The following is a 21,535-nucleotide window of genomic DNA, read 5'->3' as shown; positions in this document are numbered from 1 at the left end:
CACTGCATAAAAAAACCTGTATGTGCCATGCGTAGTGTTCATTTCATTTATGATAAACTCATAAGATATCAAAATGTTGTTGCAGTTCACAGTTCTATTCTAAAATCTGAGAATCAGATCAGTTATTAACATCAAACTCATGTGAAATTGAGCATAATAAAATCTAATGTGAAATGAAACATTTGCAAATAATGCAAATAAGCCCACTGTGAGTAGTGTCCCAGCATGTCCTACGATCGCAAATGTGGCGGCAAAAACAGCACAGAGGCTCGTATGTCATTGTTGGGCCCGGGCATCTTGCCCATGTTCTCCCACTGCTGCAAGTTGGGATCGTAACGGTGAGTGAGCTTCGTGTCACTGTAGTCCTCCTGGCTGTACCCTCCAAGCACGTAAAACTTCCCCTCCAGAACTGCAGATCCTGCTCCCACATGAGGCGCGGTCAGACGCATGATGGCAGTCCAGCAGTCAGCCACGGGGTTGTACACCTCACAAGCCAGGTGGTCAACCATAGCCATGTTCTCATCTGTGGTCACTCCCCCGGCAACATAAAGATGGCCACCCAGGCTCTCCATGCAGTGATGGGCTCGAGGTTTATTCATGTTTGCCAGATAGGTGTTTCCCTTCTCTGGGTGGTACGAAAACATGGATGACTGACACTGGTACCCACTGCTCAGCCCTCCTGAGACAAAGATCTGCTCATGTAAAACGCAACCCGCGTGCCCAGTCAGAGGCATGTCCAAGGGCCGGGTAAAGCTGAAAAAGAGGATGAACACAGTGACATTCATGAGTATAGTTACAACAAATGTCAAACTACTTCATTTATTAAACCCAACAAACATAATTTCAACTTTGTGTTGTTGCTATTTGTCATAGCCTAAAAGGTGTTACTTTTTATGGATGTTGGAAAATTGGCCTTTGAGGTGCAAATCTGTGCATCTGACCAGGACTCTATGTTAAGGACCTTCAGGTGACATAATACGCACTCTGATGGTGGTGGCCATAGTGGAGGTCCTTCACTCTGGGGCAACACTCGCTGTGAACAGGTGATTGCATAGTACTACTTGTTTTTTGCCTTAACAATTTTCATGGGTAAGGATGTCTTGCAGGGCAGGCAGAAACAGAAACCCAAGAATTGCACGGGATAAAAACATAATTAAAACACAGATGTGACTGAACCCAACTCAAACCCAAATATAATTTCGAATTTTATGTCTGAACCTGGCCTGACCCATCAGGTCCTAATGGGCTTGGCTCAGGTATCCACACTCTATTCACGCTCTCATGTGCATGAGAGTCCACAGCAGCAGTTATATTTCTTGCGAATCACGGCAAATTTTATATTGATGTTCATTAATGTGCCCTGTCCCTAACCCTAACCAGATAAACAAATAAAATAAATAATAAGTCCAAGGAAATGTGTGATCTCTATCAAGGCTAGCAGCATTCTAAACTATGAGTTGCTGTGCTCTTGTTGTTGGTTGATGACTGGTGAAGCTTGATGTATATTGCAGCACATGTCAACCAAATGGCTAAAGAAAACAATATAAAACATTTTGCTGAAAATGAAGATAAAATGTTTACATTTATTGATTAGTGCACTTAAATGAATTATGAATTTCACAAAAAAAACAAACAAACAAACAAACAAAAAATAAACTAAACAAAAAACTAAACAGTGAAATATTACTTCCCAGGCCTGTAGTATGTAACTAACTAAAGTTATCTTACCTCCAAGAGTTTGCTGTAGGGCAGTAACATTCAACACTTTCGACATTGTTAAGCTGAGAATCCCCACCAATGGCATATAACTTTCCATTCAGCACAACCACAGAGAAAGAGCATCTTTTTTCCCGCATGTCAGCCAGTCTCTCCCAGCTGTTCTGAAGGGGGTCATACCTACAGATGCAGTAAAACAAGAAATGATAATAGAGGGCATAAAATGGGTAGGTTATGTACTGTAAATGCTCAGAAATACATGTTTAGTTTGGGGTGGGATCATAAATCACCTTCTCTCACCTGTAAACAGAATCCAGTATGTCATTGATGCCATAATACTTTCTTCCTCCAATCACGTACAAGAGTCCTTTGAGCACAGCTACCTCATGGCTAAGCCTTGGTGGCTCTGGCATCTCTCCCAGCTGCCTCCACTCCATCGCCTTCATGATCCCGGTATGATTTCTCAAGGAGTTCCCAAACCACAGTTCTTTGCTGATTCTGCGGCAGCTGAAGTCTCCAGAGATCTGCTCCCCACCAACCAAGACCAAACTCTCTTTTGGCAGGTAGACCCTGCATTGATTTTGAGGATCAGTGTCATTTGAGCAGAAGTCCTCAAAAATCTTGGCAAAAAGTTTTGACAAGCTGCGATCAGACCACATGTTCAAAGACTGAACCTCCTTGAATTCTTTGAAAGTCATCAGGGGAAAGTGGATTGTTTTCATCAGTTCCTTTGCAAGCATCATCCTCGTCGTGGGCTTGGCTTGGATCCATGCCACCACCGCCTTGAATACAACAAGCTCAGAGGGAACACAGAGCGATTTACTGTTCAGGTACTTTAGCAGATGTTCTGCTCTCAGGTCCTTGAATTTCGAGGTGCATGACACCTTTTGGAATTGCCGTAGGACAAAATCCTCAGCCATTTCGAGGAGATGCACCATCCCGTAGGCCTCTGCAAAAGACACCACATCCAGGCAGGAGTCGGGATTTATTTCCTGCTGCAGGAAGTTCAAGCACAATGAAAGGGCAGGCTCATACTGGAGCTGAAGGGAGGTTCCTGTGATCTCGAAGATACACCCCCAGGTGAGGGGGAGGTTCCCGCTATAGGAGCAGCCAATCAGAACCTCCAGCTCGGAACCCAACAGGAAGGGGAGTGTCACACAGGACTGATGGGATTCCCTCATCCCACAGGTGAACATGGCCCGGAAGTAGTCACTGCTGGCAGCCAGGATCACCCTGTGGACTGGTTGCAGCCAAGATGGTTGTTAGATACTTTTGTTAGATACTTTTCATCCCAGTAAAAAAATTTATTTAAATGTTTCAATTTGCATTTATATACATTCAGAGGGGTGACAAATTAAGGAAAAAAACAACAACAACATCAAGTGCCTTAGTAAGGTGTTGGGCCACCACAAGCAACCAGAATAGCTTTGACAAGCCCTGGCAAAGATTCTGCAAGTCTCTGCGACTCTACTGGAGCAATGGAGCACCGTTCTTTGCACCATATTCTGGACAAGGAGGCGAGTGTGTGTGCAGTGTCCACACAAGAGAAGGTTACAGGTCTGAATGTTGGGCCTGTTTCATGAGGTGTCTGCTGGCTCTAATAAGCTGTGGGGGACATTTTCCTTGTCCCCATGGAGGGAGGACTCACTTCAAAGCAATACAAAGTTATTCTGAAGGATCATCGATATCCTATGATGAAACATTTCCAACCTGTGGGAGCGGTCTCTTCCAGGACGACAACACCCCCCATCCACAGGGCATGAAGGCTCATCGAACAGATGAATGAGGATGAAGAATATGTAAATCATACATTATGGCCTTTATAGTCGCCACATCTCAAACCAGCTGTACAGTGAGTTTCTGGACTGATGTGTTAGACATCACTCTTTGAAAAAACGGTGCTCCATCCCTCCAGTTCCAGAGACTTCTACAATCGAGGCCAATGACCATTGAAACTGTTCTAGCAGCTTTTGGTGGCCCAACACAGGACACTTTATGTTGGTTTTTCCTTTAATTTGTCCCCTGTATATGTAAATTCTTAAAATATGTTTAATGCAATGCAATGCATTTAGATGTCAATGACATTTTTTTGAGAATGTAGGGTAAACAGTGGACAGGCACTGAGATCATGTCCTATTTAAAGCTACAGTTGGCAGCCATCCATGTTGGTGGCTCCACATGGCAGCAAGAGCTGTTTTAGAAATTTGAACTTCAACACCAAGAGATCATGTGACATAATATTAATAAGTAGCAAACCACATGTTCGTATTTCTCAACCTGACCGGTCTGAGATTAGTGTTTACAACAGGATATAAGTAATGGGAAAGGCTTCTGTTGAGTTCAGGTTTCTCTGAATGGGTTGTTGCTCTCTGCTGTTTAGGAAACAGCTCTGTGTTTTGCTTTTAGACTGACGATTTAGACTGACAAGAGAATATATTTTTGAATAAAAATCACCTAGAGAACCTTTAAGAAAACAGGCCTGCATAAGAGCCTACTCACCGTGAAGTGATGCCCCAATAGCCTTCAAAATGACATCACAGCCCTTTCTTTCCATCCACAAATCTCTAATGGACTGGATACTGATCTTCAGCTGCTCTGCAGCAGAGATCCTCTCCCCCTTTTTCTGCTCTCCATTTTTCAGGGACTTTTTCTCCTCTTCAGCACAGAGATCTAACACCCTGAGGACCCCCATTTTTTGAGCTGCAGCTTTTATCTGGGCCAAGGTTTCTCTGTTCAGAGCTAGTATGGCTCCAGTGTAGGCAAACTCCAGAACTGCCTGTAGCCCCACATGATCCACCTCAGGGCCCACAAACATTGACCAGCTGTTGACTTCCATGTCTGCTTTATCTTGCTTTCTTTTCCAGTTTCTCTCTATCAGTGCCTCCTGGACATGAGCACTGACAGCAGCCAGGACCAGGGAGTGTACGTTGAAGTCCTTCCCATCGTCAGTGCTCAAAGTTAGGTCAGTGAGGAGAGAAGAGTCCCTGAATTCCTTTAAGGTGAGGAATATGTCTGTGGGATACCTGTCATCACTGTAAACCTTCAACACATCTTCATAACTTCCCATGTCCTCCTCTGTTGAAAGTTCTGTTCCCTCATCAGCATCGGTCAGGTCTTCCTGTAGTTCTTGGGACTTTTCTTGACAATCTTGAACCTCCTTCTCATGACCACCTGGGATGCTGTTTCCATCGCTTTCACATTCTGCAGCTGTTTCTTCATCATCTGCCAACTCCTCGTCCTCTTTTTCTACTTCTTCTTCTTTTTCTTCTTCTTCTTTATGCTTTCCCTCTTCCTCTGCTGGTCTGTTGTTATGAGATGTCTGAGCCCCTAGGATGCTATTTTCATTTCTCCAAGGTTCTTCATCAGGATTTTCCAGCTCCTCCGCATCTTTGTTTTGATTTACAGCATCTATCTGTTCGTCCTGTATCCCTTCAAAATTGTTGCATTCATTCACATCTTGTTGCTGCTCCTCCACAGCTCCCTCCAAGTCATAATATGCATCATCAGTGTCATCTGATGATGCATATTCTGAAAGGTTTTCTTCCTCCTCGAGGTTTTCATCTTGTCGACCTGTGCTTCCTTGGTCTTGCTGAACCTCCTCATCCTCATGTCTTTTCACATAGGTCTGTTCTCTATACTGCTCTCCCAACTGAATATCTCCATTTAGCTGTGATAACCACTGCTCCTCCTCCTCTTCCTCTATCCCTTCTTCTTCCTCCTCTTTCTCATTTGTTTCCTCCTTTTCATCCTGCTGTACTCCATCTTCTTCCTGTTCCTGTTTCTTCTTCATTTCCTTCTCCTTTTCCTGTTCCTGTTTCTCCCTCACTTCCCCCTCTTCTTCCCTCTCAACCTCTTCTACCTCTTGCCCTTCCACCTCTCCATCACCCTCTTCTTCCTCTTCTAAGTCTCCCTCTTGCCCTTCCACACGCACCTGTCTTTCTATTTCCTTCTTTGTTTCTTCTTCCTCTGGCTCTACCTTGTTCTCCTCCACAGCTTTCCCGTCTTCCTCTACCTCCTCTAGCACTTTTTCCTTTTCATGCCCTTCCTCCTCTTCCTTCTCCTCCTCCTCAACTTTTTCTTTCTCTTCTTTATCCTCTTCTTCCTTGTCCTTAACTTCTATCTTTCCTTCTTCCTCAGTCTCCTCCAGTTGCACCCAATATGCTAAATGTTTGAACCTCTCTCTAAATCTCCTCCTATTCTCCTCCACTTCTCTCCTCCATTCTTCCCACTCCCTTGTGCCCCTCACTCCTTCCTCCTCATCCTTTTCTTCTGGCTCTACCTCATTCTCCTCTATGTCTTTGGCCTCTTCCTCCTCCTCCTGATCTTTTTCATCTTCATTCCCTGTGTCCTTCTCCTCCACAGCCTTTTCTTTCTTTTCCTCCTTCTCTTGCTCCATGTTTTCCTCCTCCTTACCTTCTTCTTTTCCCTCTTCCTCGGTCTCCTCCAGTTGCACCCAATATGCTAAATGTCTGAACCTCTCTCTAAATATCCTCCTTTTCTTCTCCATTTCTCTCCTCCATTCTTCCCACTCTCTTTCCCCTGTCAGTCCTCCCTCCTCTTTTTTCTCCCTGACTTCCCCCTCTTCTTCCACCTCAACCTCTTCTTCCCCTTGCCCTTCCACCTCTCCATCACCCTGTTCTTCCTTTTCTAGTGCTCCCTCTTGCCCTTTCACATCCATCTGTCCCTCTGTTTCCTCCTTTGTCTCCTCTTCCTTCCCCTCTTCCTCTGGCTCTACCTCATTCTCCTCTATGTCTTTCCCCTTTTCCTCTTCTGGGTCCTTTTCATCATCATTCCCTGCCTCCTTCTCCTCAGCCTTTTCTTTCTCTTGCTCCTTCCCTTCCTCCATGTTTTCTCCTCCCTTCTCCTCTTCTTCACCTTCCTCCTCCGTATCCTCTTCTGTTCCCTCTTCCTCAGTTTCATCCAGTTGCACCCAATAAGCTAAACGTCTGAACCTCTCTCTAAATCGCCTCCTATTCTCCTCCAATTCTCTCCTCCATTCTTCCCACTCCCTTTTGCCCCTCACTCCTTCCTCCTCACCCTCTTCCTCTGGCTCTACCTCATTCTCCTCTATGTCTTTGTTCTCTTCCTTCTTCTTTTCCTTCATGTTTTCTCCTCCCTTCTCCTCTTCTTCACCTTCCTCCTCCTTACCTGCTTCTTTTCCCTCTTCCTCAGTCTCCTCCTGTTGCACCCAGTATGCTAAACGTCTGAACCTCTCTCTAAATCTCCTCCTATTCTCCTCCAATTCTCTCCTCCATTCTCCCCACTCCTTTTGTGGGCACGGTTCAATTAGTGCCATGATCTCTGCTAAAACTACTTAAAAATATTTTAGAAAATCCACCAATGTCTTTAATCCCTCCCTGCATCCAAAACACACAAGTATTTACACCTCTGGAATGCTAACTTACTTGTTCACACAGTTTATGTGGATAAATGCACAGGGAAAATGAGGTTCAGGTCATTTATGTCCAAAAGTAATCCATTGTTTGGATGCTGGTGTCATTGCTGCAAGCAGCTGTCTCTCCCTCTGGCAAGACTAGCTGTGGCGTCTGTTCAATCCTCACCCCTTCCCTCCTCCTTGTTTGTGAACACTCGTGGATGACACAAGCCCTTATGAATCCTCACACAACCAAACAAGTCGCTAAATATACCTCAAAAGTCATGCAGATCATATCACTAGGTAATCTAAGAATTATAAACTGTTTTGGGGGTCAGCCCTTAACCCTGCAGGTGCACGAATGGATTATTAATCTGATGCTCTTGTTGTCTTTGGGAACAACAAGAGCATTGAGAGTTTATTACCTTTTGTTTGGGATTTTTGCTGTCAATTGGAAAAGACAATTTCAACATACTTTTGCGATTCCTTTAAATTTGGGAGACTTTGCATCCTAATTAATTAAATAATTTATTTCATATGACACAGAACGTGACAGTTTCGGACATCTTTTCTCTTGTGCTTATACTGTCACAGATGTTTGTGGACTAACATGATGGCAGTTTTTCTGTGCATTTTGTTGTGCTGCAATGTTAACTGACTCCTCAATCTGGACATATTACTGTAAGTATTGCAGCTTTTCTAGCATTTTATTTTCATATTGCCATAAATGTTCACAAACTAAGTTGGCTGCAGTTTATCTTCACAGTTTTGCACGTCACAAAACTAAATGCGCGCTCAGTCTGTTGCTGTGGTGATCATGTTCTACAGTTTTTAGATTTGCACATGTGAAGGTTTCACCCTCCCTCAATCATAAACCAAAGAATGATCCAGACTTGGAAGCAGTTTGATCTCTGCACATTTGTAGTCGTTAACCAAGACATCTCAAGGCCTTGGCACCTATTTCTGTTGCATTCTGGGGCAAGTGAGTTGGGAGGCGGGGTAGGATCAGTATTAAATGCCTGCAGGTCACCAGCAGGATCACATTGCTCCTCCACGGCCAAACATTGTGGAATCTGGGTCAAGGAGTAGAAGACACGAAGGGAAGGAGGAGGGCGAAAAGAAAGAAACACATTCACACCTGTTGTCCTTTGTGAAGAACACAAACAGCCATTTCATACTGAAACACTGGCCTAAAAATCGGCTTATCAGACTTTGCATACCCGCAGCAGACAGTGGATCCTCACAAATACACTCGCTCCTTGTATTGTCATGTCATCACAAGTGATAATTGATGCTCATTCCTGTGAATTGTGCCGACGTGTTGCTAGAAAAGTAGTTTCTTACTGAACATGATATGGAAACCTTTAGGGAACCATAAAATTTAATTAAAATTTTTTCCTCTAATCTCAAGAGGATCAGTTAACATTTGAAAACAAGCAAGCGTGTCAACAGGGTCAGAAACAGTCCAGATTATCTAGATGATGTTACCAGATGCTGTGTTGGACTAGCTCGATTGATTGCTGGAGCATTTTGTCACTGTTTTCTTACCATTTTGATGAAATAAAATGATCTTGGATATAAAGCCTTGAACACTCTTGATAAATCCACACATTCCTCCTCCTTGTTTGCTGGTTGCTTGAATTAGTTTTCTTGATGCTGTGAAATTTCTCTAGTTTCTAGTTGAAGGAGGGACTTCTTTATCTAAACTGGTGTTGATTAAATGTCATGCTTAAAGGGGAAGTGCGAGCTACATTGCAGCACCCCTGATACACAGTCAGTGTCTTGCACAAGGGCACTTCAGTATCGCAGTTGCTTGCAGTCACACAGTTTTGAACTCAGGTCCAGTCTCTTTTACCTTCAAGGCACCTTGCAGCCCAAACATCAGTATACTCCTTGTCATCACTGTCATTGCAACAAGTTATATCTGTTACCATGGGGCGGATTTTCATTGAAAAACTTTGAAGATGAAGCACTGTGAGTGGGTGAGCAGGAAACGGTGCTGATGGGAAACATCAGTGCTTTAAAACACACTCCCACCTGAGCACGCTGACCCCGCTCTCTTCACAGTATCCCACACTGGTCGTGTTTTAAATGGTAAAGGTTGCCAGAGGGAATCATGTAGTCTTGGAGCTGAGACTGCGAGGCTGCTCACATCCCAAGACCTTGGCACACTACCTTGTAAGTGCATGTGATCGTGGGGGAGTGCAGCATTTCACTTTAAAAGTTTTAACAGCATTGTAATGTCTCTTTGCAGCCAGACTTGCATGCACATATGCACATGCAGGTCAAAAAAAAACAGGCAGGCACATGCCATCGGGACACACATATGCATATGTTAAATGCACATGCTCGAGTCCCAGCAGATACACATTCAGCACATACACATACAGCAAATGTACACACAAACACACACATGCTTGCACACAGATATACAGGCAGACAGCAAGGCAGAGAGACACTACCTCATGTATATGCATAAATGTACACACACATGCAGACATATAGAGGTTAAAACAGGCAGATGAGTGAGTCAGTTAACAGTAAAAATAGCCAGCTAAAAACTTAAAAGCAATTAAATCATTCATATTACCCTGTGCAATCCATTATTTTTAATCAGGAGTTTACCAGCCTAGAGTGCTCCTTGTGGGATCTACTTTTTCTTTAAATCTGGTGCAGTTCTCAGGAAAGTCATCCTTTCTTCCCCAACTAAAATCACATTTTGCAAAGCATAATAAATGCAGTCTTGATTTCTTAATCCAGTCAGATTACATTCAGTGGATTTCCTTAGAACAAATGACAAGAAACAGGAAAATCCCAATTCCATCCAGTCGCTTAAAACATTTCGACACCTTATGTTCTCGTCTCAGTCAACAACGAGATTCAGTGAGGGTCTGCACATTTTTTCATTATTTGGCCTGCTTGCAACCTGCAGCTCTCTATAGACTAGTGTGTGTGTGTGTTTGCGTGACTGAGTTTATTTATCTGTGTGTAAGAAGGTGTCAATCCATAAATTTATTCAGAGAGGGCTTTTACTGAGTACATATGCTTTTTTTTCCTGTCAAAACTCTGCTTCACACTGATTCATATACACACACTCAAACCTATAGGTGCTGCCCTGCATCGTCTTCAACTGCTGGCCACTACACATGTATACAAGTGCTTTTGGTTTCACTTGGAATCAAACAGACTTTTTTTTTTTTTTTTTTTTTTACCTTGTTTGCATGAGATGAAAGCAAAACAAAAATAAAACCACATTAACTAAAATGTATTTAATCAAAAAGGCAGTTTGGAGAAGATTCAGCTCTCATTCATGAAGTACAGTAAACATGTTTATTCATCATCATGTTCACAGCCTGAGCTTACATCACAGCAGATGTGCAGATGCGTTTTTTTGTTTATTCGTTAATTAATTAATATATTTTTTTTTTATTCACATTAGCGCCTACAGGAGAATGCTGGGCTCTGGGCAAGCTCACAATCTAGTTATGAAAAGTCTGTTTCCCTCTGCAGTGCTGATTGTTACCATGGCGACGCAATGAGAGGGGGAGTGAAGAGTGCTAACCTCGTTATGGGACCCTCCCCCTCAGGCCCTTTCCTCAAGAGCAGCAGGCACTGCTGGGTCTGCACTCATGAAGCCTGGATTCTCCCTCTTAACAGCGGTACTAATAGAAATACAAGTAACAGTAGCAGTGGTCAAAATAATCTCCATGTTAACGAGTCGTTCAGCTTCATATTCAGTGATAAATTCTTGTTTTTCTTTACACACAGCATAAAAAATCTGACAGTGGGATGAGATAATCCCACTGCTTTCCAAAGCTTTTCTTGAATCAAGTGTCATTTTCTTTGTCCTAGTTATTCTAGTCTTGCTTACTGTGCCTGGTTGCAACACATTTATTTTTGTCCCCAGAAAAAGTCCTGAAACAAGTGTAACTGCAATGGACATGCAGTCCCAAGTGCAGATTTTTTTTTTTTTTTTTTTTAAAGAGTGATATGACTTTAAAAGTGATTGTGAGAATATATGCTGGAGATTGTTCTGCAGTGTAGTGGTACTAAAAGTAGTTGTGGTGTTAGTAGTAGCACTAGTGGTGATAGTAATAGTATCAGTCATAGCAGCATTACTACTGTAAATTATAAAGTGCTAAAAGTAATCTTTAAAAACCTGCACTCTTCACCATCTTCCCTGCTTTATCCTATAAAGCTGAGTTATGAATTTTGTTTCAAAATTATGCATCAGCTGTTTGACAACTGTGACATCTGCTATAGACCAGTCCAAATGTTTACTGTTGAAACCAAAAACCAATGAGGTCATTTGCTGCCCAAGTTGAAAGACTTAAAAGACTGACAAAGAGTGTTGACTGATCTAAAATCATAATAACATACTGCAAGAAATAAGCAAGCAATGTGCCCTCTCCAAAACAGACACAGCGTGTTTGGGAATGAAAGTGTTCATATGGTTTCGGGTCATTTGAATCAGTCTGCTGGTGAAGAGAGCTTACAGTACAGTCTGTTTAATCCTTATGTTTCATAAGAGTCATGATGTGACTTTTTCCTGCCCTCCCCCACATCTCTTTCTTTTTTTTCCTCTCTCCGTCACTCTCCCTGTGCTGCTCGCCAGTGAAGAAATTAGACACAATAAAAGGTGTTAATTATGAAATCACAAAAGGAAAAAATAAAACCGGTGCCACTTACAGAAAAAAAAAAAAGGCACACCACATAACACTGGCAAACTTCTCTTTGTCAAAATACAATCTAGTTTTATTGAACTGCTATGGCCCCATGAAACACAGAGGTGAACACACACATGGAAACAAAATTTAAGACGGGTAATACAACAATGTGGAAGAGATCCAAAAATAAAAATAATAAAAAAAAGGTTTTAAACATTACGCAAATGATGTTGAGAGCCTTTTGCAGAAGGTCTAAATTTAGAATGAACGTTTCTCTACGGGGGATGCCAAGCAACTGCAACATGGTGTAAACGCTGAAGAATCATGACACTGAAAGCATCGTACAATAACAACATAACATGGAATTATACAGTAAAGAGAAGCCACAGCAGAATGGCTTTTCCCAGTTGACACGGCGTGGAAAAATAAGGAGTATTCCCAATTGTGCTTTGAATCTCGCTTCCCTTCTTGAGCAGTGTTTCAACTGAAGGGCTGTGGAAATTGTTTATTTGCTCTGTAAGTGTGCAGGATTCACTGTTGGGAAGCTCCTCACGTTTGAGGATGGCTTATTTTGCTGGAAAAAAAAAAAATACTCAGGAAGGATAATAAAATATTATGTTCCACAATCCGTCTCTTTTCAGCAGCATTACCAAATCTGTGCAGTGAAAACAATATACGTCTAATCCATTTAAAATCCACGCTGTTACATTAAAACAATAGAGGTACTGTAGACCGTACAAGATGGGAGCTATATCTGATCTCTCCTGCTATTGCTTTTTAAACTAGGCCGAGCTCTATTTTCGAACCATAAGTCCCTGCATTCATGAAGTATATACCTCAGAGAGAAAGAAAGGGGGAGGAGGGGGGGCGAGAGGGTGACGACAGGACCAAGGACAGAGGAGGCGTACATCAACAGCAGTTTAGATACCGCGGCAGGAGCAGAGGGATTGCATAGTTCAGCTTTTGTCTCCATTTACATATTTTCCTATTGAGCCTGCCGTTCGCAACTGCGCAACCCCTGAAACCTTTCCCCCCTCGTATCGCCCCCGTGGCTCGTTAGCGCAAGGAGCGAGATGAGAGGTCTATTTTTACAAACGAGGGGGTGAGAGAGTGACAGACGGAGGGCGAGACGTGAGGCACAAGCACAAGCGTCGTGTCTCCTGTTGTTGCTGGACTGATTCGCGCTGGATGAGAATGTACAGAGCGGCGCGAAAAGCCGAGGGATGCTGAAAGCGTGCCGCATGAAAGACTAGAGTCAAATATTTGAAACACCGAAGGGAATTTTTACAGGCATTTGGTACGGCCATGTTATGCAAAATGTAAATAGAGATTCGTTTTGTTTTGCATATGCCTTCAAGAAACACCCATATGCACAGAGAGAGATTCAGTGTAGGGCTGGGCAATATATTGGTAAAATCGTGATACGAGACTAGATATCATCTGTGATTCTAGATATGGGGAAAGTGCTGTCTTTTCCTGGTTTTAAAGGCCCAATTACAGCAAAATGGATATTTTCTAGTTTTTTTTCTAGCTGTTCTATTATCCATCACCACCTGTTTAATCATCATGTCCACATTACTAATTATTGTGCCATCTCTTGCGTGGAAATACCATATAAAAGCATCAATAGCCCCGATGACATTGTCACAACATCAAGGTTGAGATATGTGATTTTGTCCGTAAGACCAAGCCCTCGTTCGGTGTCTCGCTCACTTCATCAGAGATGGACACAATGGCTGCTGCAGCGACTGAACCTCTGACTCTCTACATTTCAGGATAACTGTGAGATTGAGCCAGCAATCATCATCCCTGCCTGATTAAATAAATACGCTTTTGCACAGGATTTCAAATATTTTGACCCAGATCTTCCACTTGAAATCAGAGGCAAACCCCCCCAAAAACAGAGTAACAATCAAAGACCTTCCGTCCAAAAAGTGTATCCGTCATTCAACATCTCTAAAATAAGGAGGAACGTGTCCATTAGAATGTTGTTTATCCTTTGAAAAGCACCACAATGTATGCTTTAATTTTGTGCTATCGATTTTTGTATGGCCGGGAGCAAATTTTCCCTTTCATTTTTGGAACGAAACTCATTGCTTGTGAAGCTGTTGCAACGGAAAAAGCCGAGTCAAGTGCTGGCCCACGGCAGGAGGAAGGACATGATGACGATGACGAGGGAGAGAGAGAGAGGGAGCGAGAGGAGGAGAATCAGGGGAAGAGAGAGCGACGAGGGCCACAGAGACATCAGCTGTTTGGGGCCTCTGGAAAATTCGACCGAGGTTTTCTGCCCGTCGACGCTCGGATGGCAGATGACCAGCGGCCTGACTTGTGATACGCTCTCCTGGAAGACAGAGGCACAGAGAGAGAGGCAGAAAGAGAGATGATACGACTCAATCTGAGCTTCCACAGTGGAAAAACAAGGCAAAAAAACAAAAAAAAACAAAACTGGAGTCCATTTGACCCCAGTAATTCAAACCTCCAGAAAAAGATTATAATACAAATTGTTACTCAAGTTTATGCGTCAGCTACTTCATGTCTTGTTGACTACCTAAATAGCCCTTTAAGTAAGACATAATCTCTGACTCAACCCCTCTTATGCATCAAAGTTCTTATCTTAATCATGTTTTTCCCTGCCAAATGTCATATAAGCTGGTTCGTACTGCTACAGGTGTGGTTATGTTAGATTAGGGCCCTAAAGCTGAGGGAAGTTTTTTGATGATTATAAATGACACTTTACAGTTCCTCAAAAGTGTCTTTAATATGTTGTTATTTCTTATTTCTTTTGCACAGCTAATAATGTGTGAAAACATATCATCATGTTAATTTTATGTTTACCCAAAAGTCATTAAATATGAAGCAAAATATGGTGTTTATCATGTATTTAGAGATGTTGAACATTGAATGGGATTAAATTGACCTCAAGCAGGTTTAAGTTTCAGCAGCACTGCAGAACATCTGGGCAAACTTTGGGCTCTGTTTGTGTGCTGGGGCAGACCTCTCAACTGTAGGGATGGAGCTCTCCTCTGCTGCAGCGCCACCTCATGATTTAGGCTGGTAAGACAGCTCTGTCTCAACATAAATATCCAGGTCTAATATCTCAAGCTGTTCTTGCTGTTGTGTGGTTGTGCTGCCTACCTCCAGTATGGTCCTGCTGTGTGCCCTGTGGGGGCTGAGCCTGAGGTTCCAGCGATGGGACCTGTGGCTCCTCCCACCATCATCCTCGCTCTCTGTGGTGTCTTGCCGCGCTATCCGTGGACGCTTCCGTCTGCGCGAGCTGATTCGCTGGAGAGACCCTGGCTCCTGCAGTCTGGAACCAATCAGGACAAAGGCAGAGGGTCGGAGGTGGAAAGTGCATACAAACAAAGTGTGTGTGTGTGTGTGTTTATGTGTGTACATCAAACCTGCAGTCTGTATCCTCTATATCAGCGTCCGCGTCACTCTCTCTCTGAGGATCAGACAAGACACACTCCTCCTGCAAAGGCCCAAAACACAGAAAACATATGAATTTATATTTAATCAGTTAAAAATAAATGTAATTATTGAAAAACGCCCCTCCTCCTGTTACCATTCCACTTCTGCCACTTGACTGTAAGCTCATTTTCTTTGCCACTGTGCAGGTTGTTTCCAATAAAAAAATAAAATAAATAAAAATGAAAAGCTATCCAAGTGCTTCAGCCAAACAACAAGAGAGAAAATAAGAATTTTGTTTACAATGTTTTTTTTTGTTTTTTTTCTATCGAAGAATCAGCTGCTGCTACTGTTTGCTGCAATATTACCACTGCCTCCAGGATCAACAAGCCCTAGCAAAGTAAACTTTAGCTCCTCTATTGGCACCAACAGCAACAAAAACTGTGAGTGTGCTGCCATGCCAACTGATTCCAAGGGCAGCTAAATATCGGAAAGTGGGATAATAACGATGAGAACGTTGGAGAAGGTCAGTCAGGGTGGGTTTTGGCCATGGAAACACTTGCCGTGGGAGAATAGCCTTTGCTTGTGTGCTTTAATCAGCCACAATGTGGAGGAAATGTACAAAAGTGTGAACTGAAAAGAATGACAGATGGGATTCAGGGGTGGCCCATGCTTGCTTTTGCCCAGGACCCCCAAATAACTACATCTGCCCCTGCAAGGGTCCAATGAATCATTACTTACTCCCACTTTTAGTACACCAAAAGCAGCAACACTTGAGGACAGTGTTTGTGTGTATGTGTGTGTGTGTGTGCATGTTTGTCTGTGTGCACACATGCGTCACGTTACATTATCACCATTATCATTATGCATGATTCACCAGACACCTCTGCACACTAGTGTAGTTCATGAATAATTAGCTCGCCGAGGCTTCATGAATGAGTTAGCGTCAATGTGCTCGGCGCTTCACGTTGCCTTAGATACTTTAGTTCCCTTGAATACCCAAAAAACTGATCTATGCAGAAGTGCTGAAACATTTCCAATGAGACTCTCACGTACTATAATAAATATAACGCATAACATAATAACAATAATATATCTAATACATATAATACACAAGTGAAAATGCCAAAAATTTGCTGACTACAGTTTCACTAAAGATCACTAAGATGCTGGAATTTGACTACATTTCCCCGTCCATATACTTTAATCCATTAATTGAATTTAATTAAAGAAATTGATTAATCAGCAATGTAAATCATCGTCCTCATCCTCACTCTTATATATAATCATCGCAGATATTATGCCTGTACTAAACGTTCTGCAGCTTATTGTGTTGTTTGATCATATCATATCATGAAATCAACATTTTTTTTTCTTAACCTATTTGGAATCTAAGTGACCCCAGTACAAAAATATAACACAGCAAACTTTTTCCATGACAGATAAAATAAAGCAAAAATAAAGCCAAATCTTGTTATGATCGCTCCTGGATGCAGTCCACAAAAAGTATCTACAAATGCTAACCTGGCTATGACGTGTGGTTTCCATCATTTATTGCTTTTCAAATCATTTTTTAACCACTTATACTTTCTCATTCACTGAGTGTTGGTAGGTATTACCGTCCTGGATTAAAAGATTCCCGTCAGTGTAGAATTTGACCTTCAGTATATTGTGTTTTTCTTATTCACTCACATGCTTTCTTCATGTCAGCAGCATGGAAGCACACACACACACACACACTCACACATATTACCTCTGTGCCGTATCCCTCAGAGTATCTGGTTATCACGACCCTGTTTTTCCCACAGTGTTCACACATCAGTGTTTCCTGCATATGGAAGACAAACGAGAAAGTTTTTAGTATTTACCGCATGATTACTGACAAAGAAAGGCTCCGTGATTCAAGCAGGTTGAGCGATGCCCGTAGACACTTGAGTAAGATGCATAAGCACTCACCGGCGTAGGCGTGTGTGCTTCTGAGTGAAGTGTACGGGGACCCGAGTCGCACAGACACACCGCATCTACCTCTCCGCAACTCGCCCCCATCTGAGAGAGGGAGACGGCAGAGAGAGACAGAGAGAGAGGATCATCGAAAGTGATCTATGGGTTATGCATTACTTGTTAGCAGGCAGCACTTTAGCAGTGGTTGTTTTTTTTTTTATTCTTTTGTTAATTAATCAATTAATAGTTTCATAAAATGTCTGCAATAACAAGTCACCAGAGCCAAAAGTGATGCATAAAAATAGCTGATCAGCAACCAAAAAACCCAGAGTTTTACATCATTTATCATTTTATAATGATGTGAAACTGGGAAACACAAGTCAATTTTAGCATGTGTGGGGCAAATGTGATATTCCCACTTGATAAATGACTAGTCTGTTTGTCAGAATAATAATCAGTGCATTTTCTGATAACGAACCAATCAGTAAATTGACTAATGGTTTCAACACTGCACTTGACTTACAGCACAAGAGCTACAAATTGATCGCTTAATATCAGTCAGTTGCAATCGATGCACATCTCCCTATTTCATTTTTTTAATTATTCAATTTGTAACCCCATTTGACTCAGCTCTTTTATCCAAAATTTTATATCTATTAATTAAAACATGTAACAATGAAGGGCTATCCTTTTTCTTCTCAAATGTGAAAAAAGCCAAACAAAATTACCTAAACATTATTATTATTATTATTATTATTATTATTATTATTATTATTATTATTATTATTATTATCAATCCAAATCATTTCATATCAATTCAGTCTGAAATCACAGCAGTTCATTGCATTTATTTCTTATAGCAGACTGATAAATGTGAAGTGACAGAATGCATAATCGATGTATTGATGTGACGAATGAATCGTTATACCCCTACAATTTAACCTCTCATTAACATAAACTTAACTGTAACATCTGAGCAAGGGTTCTACAAAGAAACTCATTCCAGTTAAAGGTGCAAAACAATTGATAAGTTTTAGCATGATAAGTTGATTTAGTTTGATCAATACAAGTGACTCAACAACTATCTGGCCAGGCCACTGACTTTTTTTCCACTTGTACAAGTACATACACACAAACCTCTCATGTTAATGCTAAATCTTATCCTGTCGCACACACACACACACACACACACACACACACACTGAGTGCTGCTGCACCGTCTCACCTCACAGTCATTGTCGGATGTCTCTCCGGAGGAAAAGAGGCCGTGGGAGTCAGATTCCCTCCGCAGCATGACCTCTGACCTGGCTCTCACACTCACATAGACCTCCCTGTGCACGAGGCACAGCACACAATTAATTAACAATTACATTTCATCACTGCACTGGAGCCTCCTTGTGATTTAGTGTCACACTTTATCTGGAAAAATGTGAATCGTGTAGTCCATCACTGCAAAATTTCTCATAATTCTTCCTTTGCCTCTTCTTGTTATTATTATGAATATTAGTAGTAACATTCTTCCTTTTCTTTTTCTTCCTTTTCCTCTTCATATTATTAGCATTACTACTATTGTGTATATCTTACCTACAGGGTTTTCAAACTTGTTCAAGTTCTAAACCTCCAAGTTGGCTTTTACTAAGCCTCAGACCCCCATTTGAGGTTGGATCCTATTTATAAAAAGATATTTTGATTTCTGTTAAAGCCCCAATCCAGGATTTGAAAACAACGTCCTCTATGTGCCCCTATCCATCCCAGGATCATCTCAGGGGTAAGGAGGAGGGGTTACTGGATGGAGTGGTAACCGGTTCATTGTCGGTCAGCCACCATTAAAAATCAAGAAGAAGAGTAACCAATCAGAGCTCACTTCTGCAGCAGTGGGATTAGAAAAAAAAAAAAAAAAAAAAAAAAAACGCCACAAACCAAGCTCAATGTCAAATCAGCACTGGAGAAGCGTTAGATGAGCAGCGGAAAACCTGAAACCTGAAATCCTCCAATCAATTCAAGAGCGACAGAGAGCTGCCGTTCTTCCTGTTGAGCCAGTAAATTCAAAGTAGGTGGTCTCGGGTTAGAGGAGGACACCAGAGTGAGAATTGCCACCCCATCTTTTAACGAATACTCATTTATTCCTTCCTATCCTGTCCCGGTCATGTCACTGTTGCCAAATAACCAGTATCAACCCATTTACCCAACCAAGGAAAAGCAAGGAGCAAGCAAGAGAGAGAGAGAGCAGTCTGATTACATCATACACAAAACTTAATTGCCTTGCTAATATATTTTTTATTTTGTAACTTTCACTGGGCAGTTTCCTTGACTTGCCTTGCCTTTTCTTATCCTGTGGGATCAGAGTTTATGAAGCCCAGCTCTGCTGTAAATGACCCTGAGGCGGAGATTACAGTAACACAGGCTGCAGCTCCATGATTACATTGATTACATTTTGCGCCCTCCCGTCCTCTCACGAGGCTTTATTTTCCCCTTCCTGATCCCAGCAGCACAATGGAACAGCCCTCCTGACCTCCAGTTTGCAAACCTGCAGATGTAAACAAATCCTCGCTTGGGCTGTTGCAGTACTCTGCTCAACCGCTGCACTCCGAGAGCAAAATCAAACCCAGATTGGGGCTTCAAGTGTTCAATTATTTCAACATCATAATTGAATTCTAACAAATGCAGTCAAACGGGTGAGATTATAACATCCACTCATTCATTTGTCACTTTTCAGCAATTTCTTGTGAATTACATTACAATGAAATTAAACCATTCCTCATTATGCTGAGGACCACCTGCAAGCCCCTCAAGGACCCCTGGGGGTCCCCGAACCCCACTTTGACTGTGATGTGAAGATACTTACCATCATCCGTGATTTAATGAATAAATAAATACATAAGCATACGAACACATTTAAAAAACATGTGAAATATGGCCTTTTCATCAGTTAATCCCACAAAAAATAATACAAAATAAAATATTCTTTATAATATTCCTGTAATAATCCCACATGCACTAAGAGAGTGTCTGTGGTTCCCAGTAACGACCTAATAATGCTTAGTATCATCATTCCTATAATATTCCTACAGAATATTCCTCATTTTGCTGTAATATTTGCATCACGGCTATCCTCCTGACATTTATTTCAGGATTATGAGAGTAGTGCATGTCTCTGCAAGTTTGCCCTCCTCACAGGGAACATCATGTAAGAAATCAGTGAGGAAAACTTGTGTGAGAGCCACTGCGGGGTGATGCTGTAACGCAGGAAGCGAGGTCGTGCTGCCACAGATTTGTCATCACAGCACCTTTCTGTAACATCTGGTCGGCAGTGTCCGCACTCGCATTACGTAATACGGGAGTCAATTTTTTTTTTTTTTTACAGCCCGGCCAACTTTTCAACATAAAGACGGAAAAGGAACCTGCAGAAAAAATGATGCTCTTGTACCAAAACCCACTCAGATCTCCTACATCCCCGCCTCCAAAAATCTTTTAATTAGCTCTAAGGAGAATTATAATAACTTCCAATCCAAGCGACGGGATACAACTCTCTGTAACCTACCTTAACTTGAACGCATCGTGTCCGGAGGGTATAATCCCATTGAAGATCAGATTAGATTAGACTTTATATTTTATGGATGTGCAGTAAAACGCGCCTGTGATTGTCCCGGCAGCCCGGTGAAGCCATGAGCTCGCAGCGCTTGTAAAATATTTGACATTGTAATCCGCTGTGTGATGTCAGCCCGAAGCGGATGACAGTCAGCTACAGACTCGGGAGCGCGCCGACCATAATAACGTTCCCAAAACACAGCGGGGGCGCGCACAGCGGCAGGAGAGGCTTCCGGTCAGCTATTTTTTTTTCCTAGCATGGCGACGGAGGATTTATTCTACACTCAGACCTGCACAGTCAAATACAATCAAATACAACCGTTGTGCGTTAAAGTTTACTGTTCTAATGCCTATAATGCTCAGGTTTTCTTGTTGTCACAGTAATAGAGGTGTTCATTCAGTTCTATGTTTGGCATTGAGCTCATAGTTAGTGGCGCTGTTGGACTGGAATGCATTTTATTGAGAGGTGTTTCCACTATTCTGTCCCCTCTCGTGTATATTAATAGGGAGGACAAAAAATTGGAAATTGTCTTAGTATAATGTAGTCCAGTACAAGACCTCTGCAAACTACAACCTCAATAATAAAGATAGATTTAAATTGACACATTCTCTACCATCTGAACAAAAACTGAGCATTATAAACTTTGTTAAAAGGTAGAATTTATGGCAGAGCTGTTGCACTGAACTGCATTTGACTGTACAGGTGGAGCTGATAAAGTGGCCACTGAGTGCGTTTTAGATATTACACTTATAACCCTACTTATACATATAAGCCAATTTATAAACATAGCCATGACCTTAACCAATATGCCAAAATGACCACTTAAAATGTGGAACAACT

The 21,535-nt window shown here is 42.0% G+C and overlaps 2 protein-coding genes across 3 annotated transcripts; both read right to left on the bottom strand.

Moving 5' to 3' along the window:
- Window positions 1-230: 230 nt before the first annotated feature.
- LOC115376219 (kelch-like protein 33) lies at window positions 231-11,966 on the bottom strand (the record flags this gene model as incomplete). Its single annotated transcript, XM_030075709.1, has 6 exons — window positions 231-753; window positions 1,729-1,896; window positions 2,017-2,956; window positions 4,216-4,887; window positions 6,130-6,248; window positions 11,809-11,966. Coding segments are annotated over 6 exons (2,580 nt in total), but the record flags the coding sequence as incomplete, so codon positions are not given.
- LOC115376939 (uncharacterized) lies at window positions 11,794-20,833 on the bottom strand. Of its 2 annotated transcripts, none has more exons than XM_030076784.1 (7): window positions 20,648-20,833; window positions 18,332-18,437; window positions 17,122-17,211; window positions 16,919-16,993; window positions 15,159-15,229; window positions 14,893-15,064; window positions 11,794-14,098 (listed from the first exon to the last, which is right to left on the bottom strand). In XM_030076784.1, the coding sequence occupies exons 2-7, from the start codon at window positions 18,398-18,400 to the stop codon at window positions 13,886-13,888; spliced, it is 690 nt and encodes a 229-aa protein (XP_029932644.1). In that variant the 5' UTR covers window positions 18,401-18,437; window positions 20,648-20,833; the 3' UTR covers window positions 11,794-13,885. The 2 variants fall into 2 exon arrangements, with proteins under 2 accessions (XP_029932644.1, XP_029932646.1); XM_030076786.1 differs by having other exon boundaries at window positions 11,957-14,098; window positions 18,332-18,433; window positions 20,644-20,833.
- Window positions 20,834-21,535: the final 702 nt, after the last annotated feature.

This window comes from Myripristis murdjan, chromosome 18, assembly GCF_902150065.1.
Source record: "Myripristis murdjan chromosome 18, fMyrMur1.1, whole genome shotgun sequence".
Classification (NCBI taxonomy): domain Eukaryota; kingdom Metazoa; phylum Chordata; class Actinopteri; order Holocentriformes; family Holocentridae; genus Myripristis; species Myripristis murdjan.
This window is presented reverse-complemented; position numbering and strand designations above follow the sequence as displayed.

Coding starts and splice junctions, on each gene's coding strand:
- LOC115376939 (XM_030076784.1), bottom strand. CDS start 18,400: ATGCTGCGGAGGGAATCTGACTCCCACGGCCTCTTTTCCTCCGGAGAG. Junction 15,230..16,918: donor CTGAGGGATACGGCACAGAG/GTAATATGTGTG, acceptor GGGCCTTTGCAG/GAGGAGTGTGTCTTGTCTGA. Junction 15,065..15,158: donor ATAGAGGATACAGACTGCAG/GTTTGATGTACA, acceptor GATTGGTTCCAG/ACTGCAGGAGCCAGGGTCTC.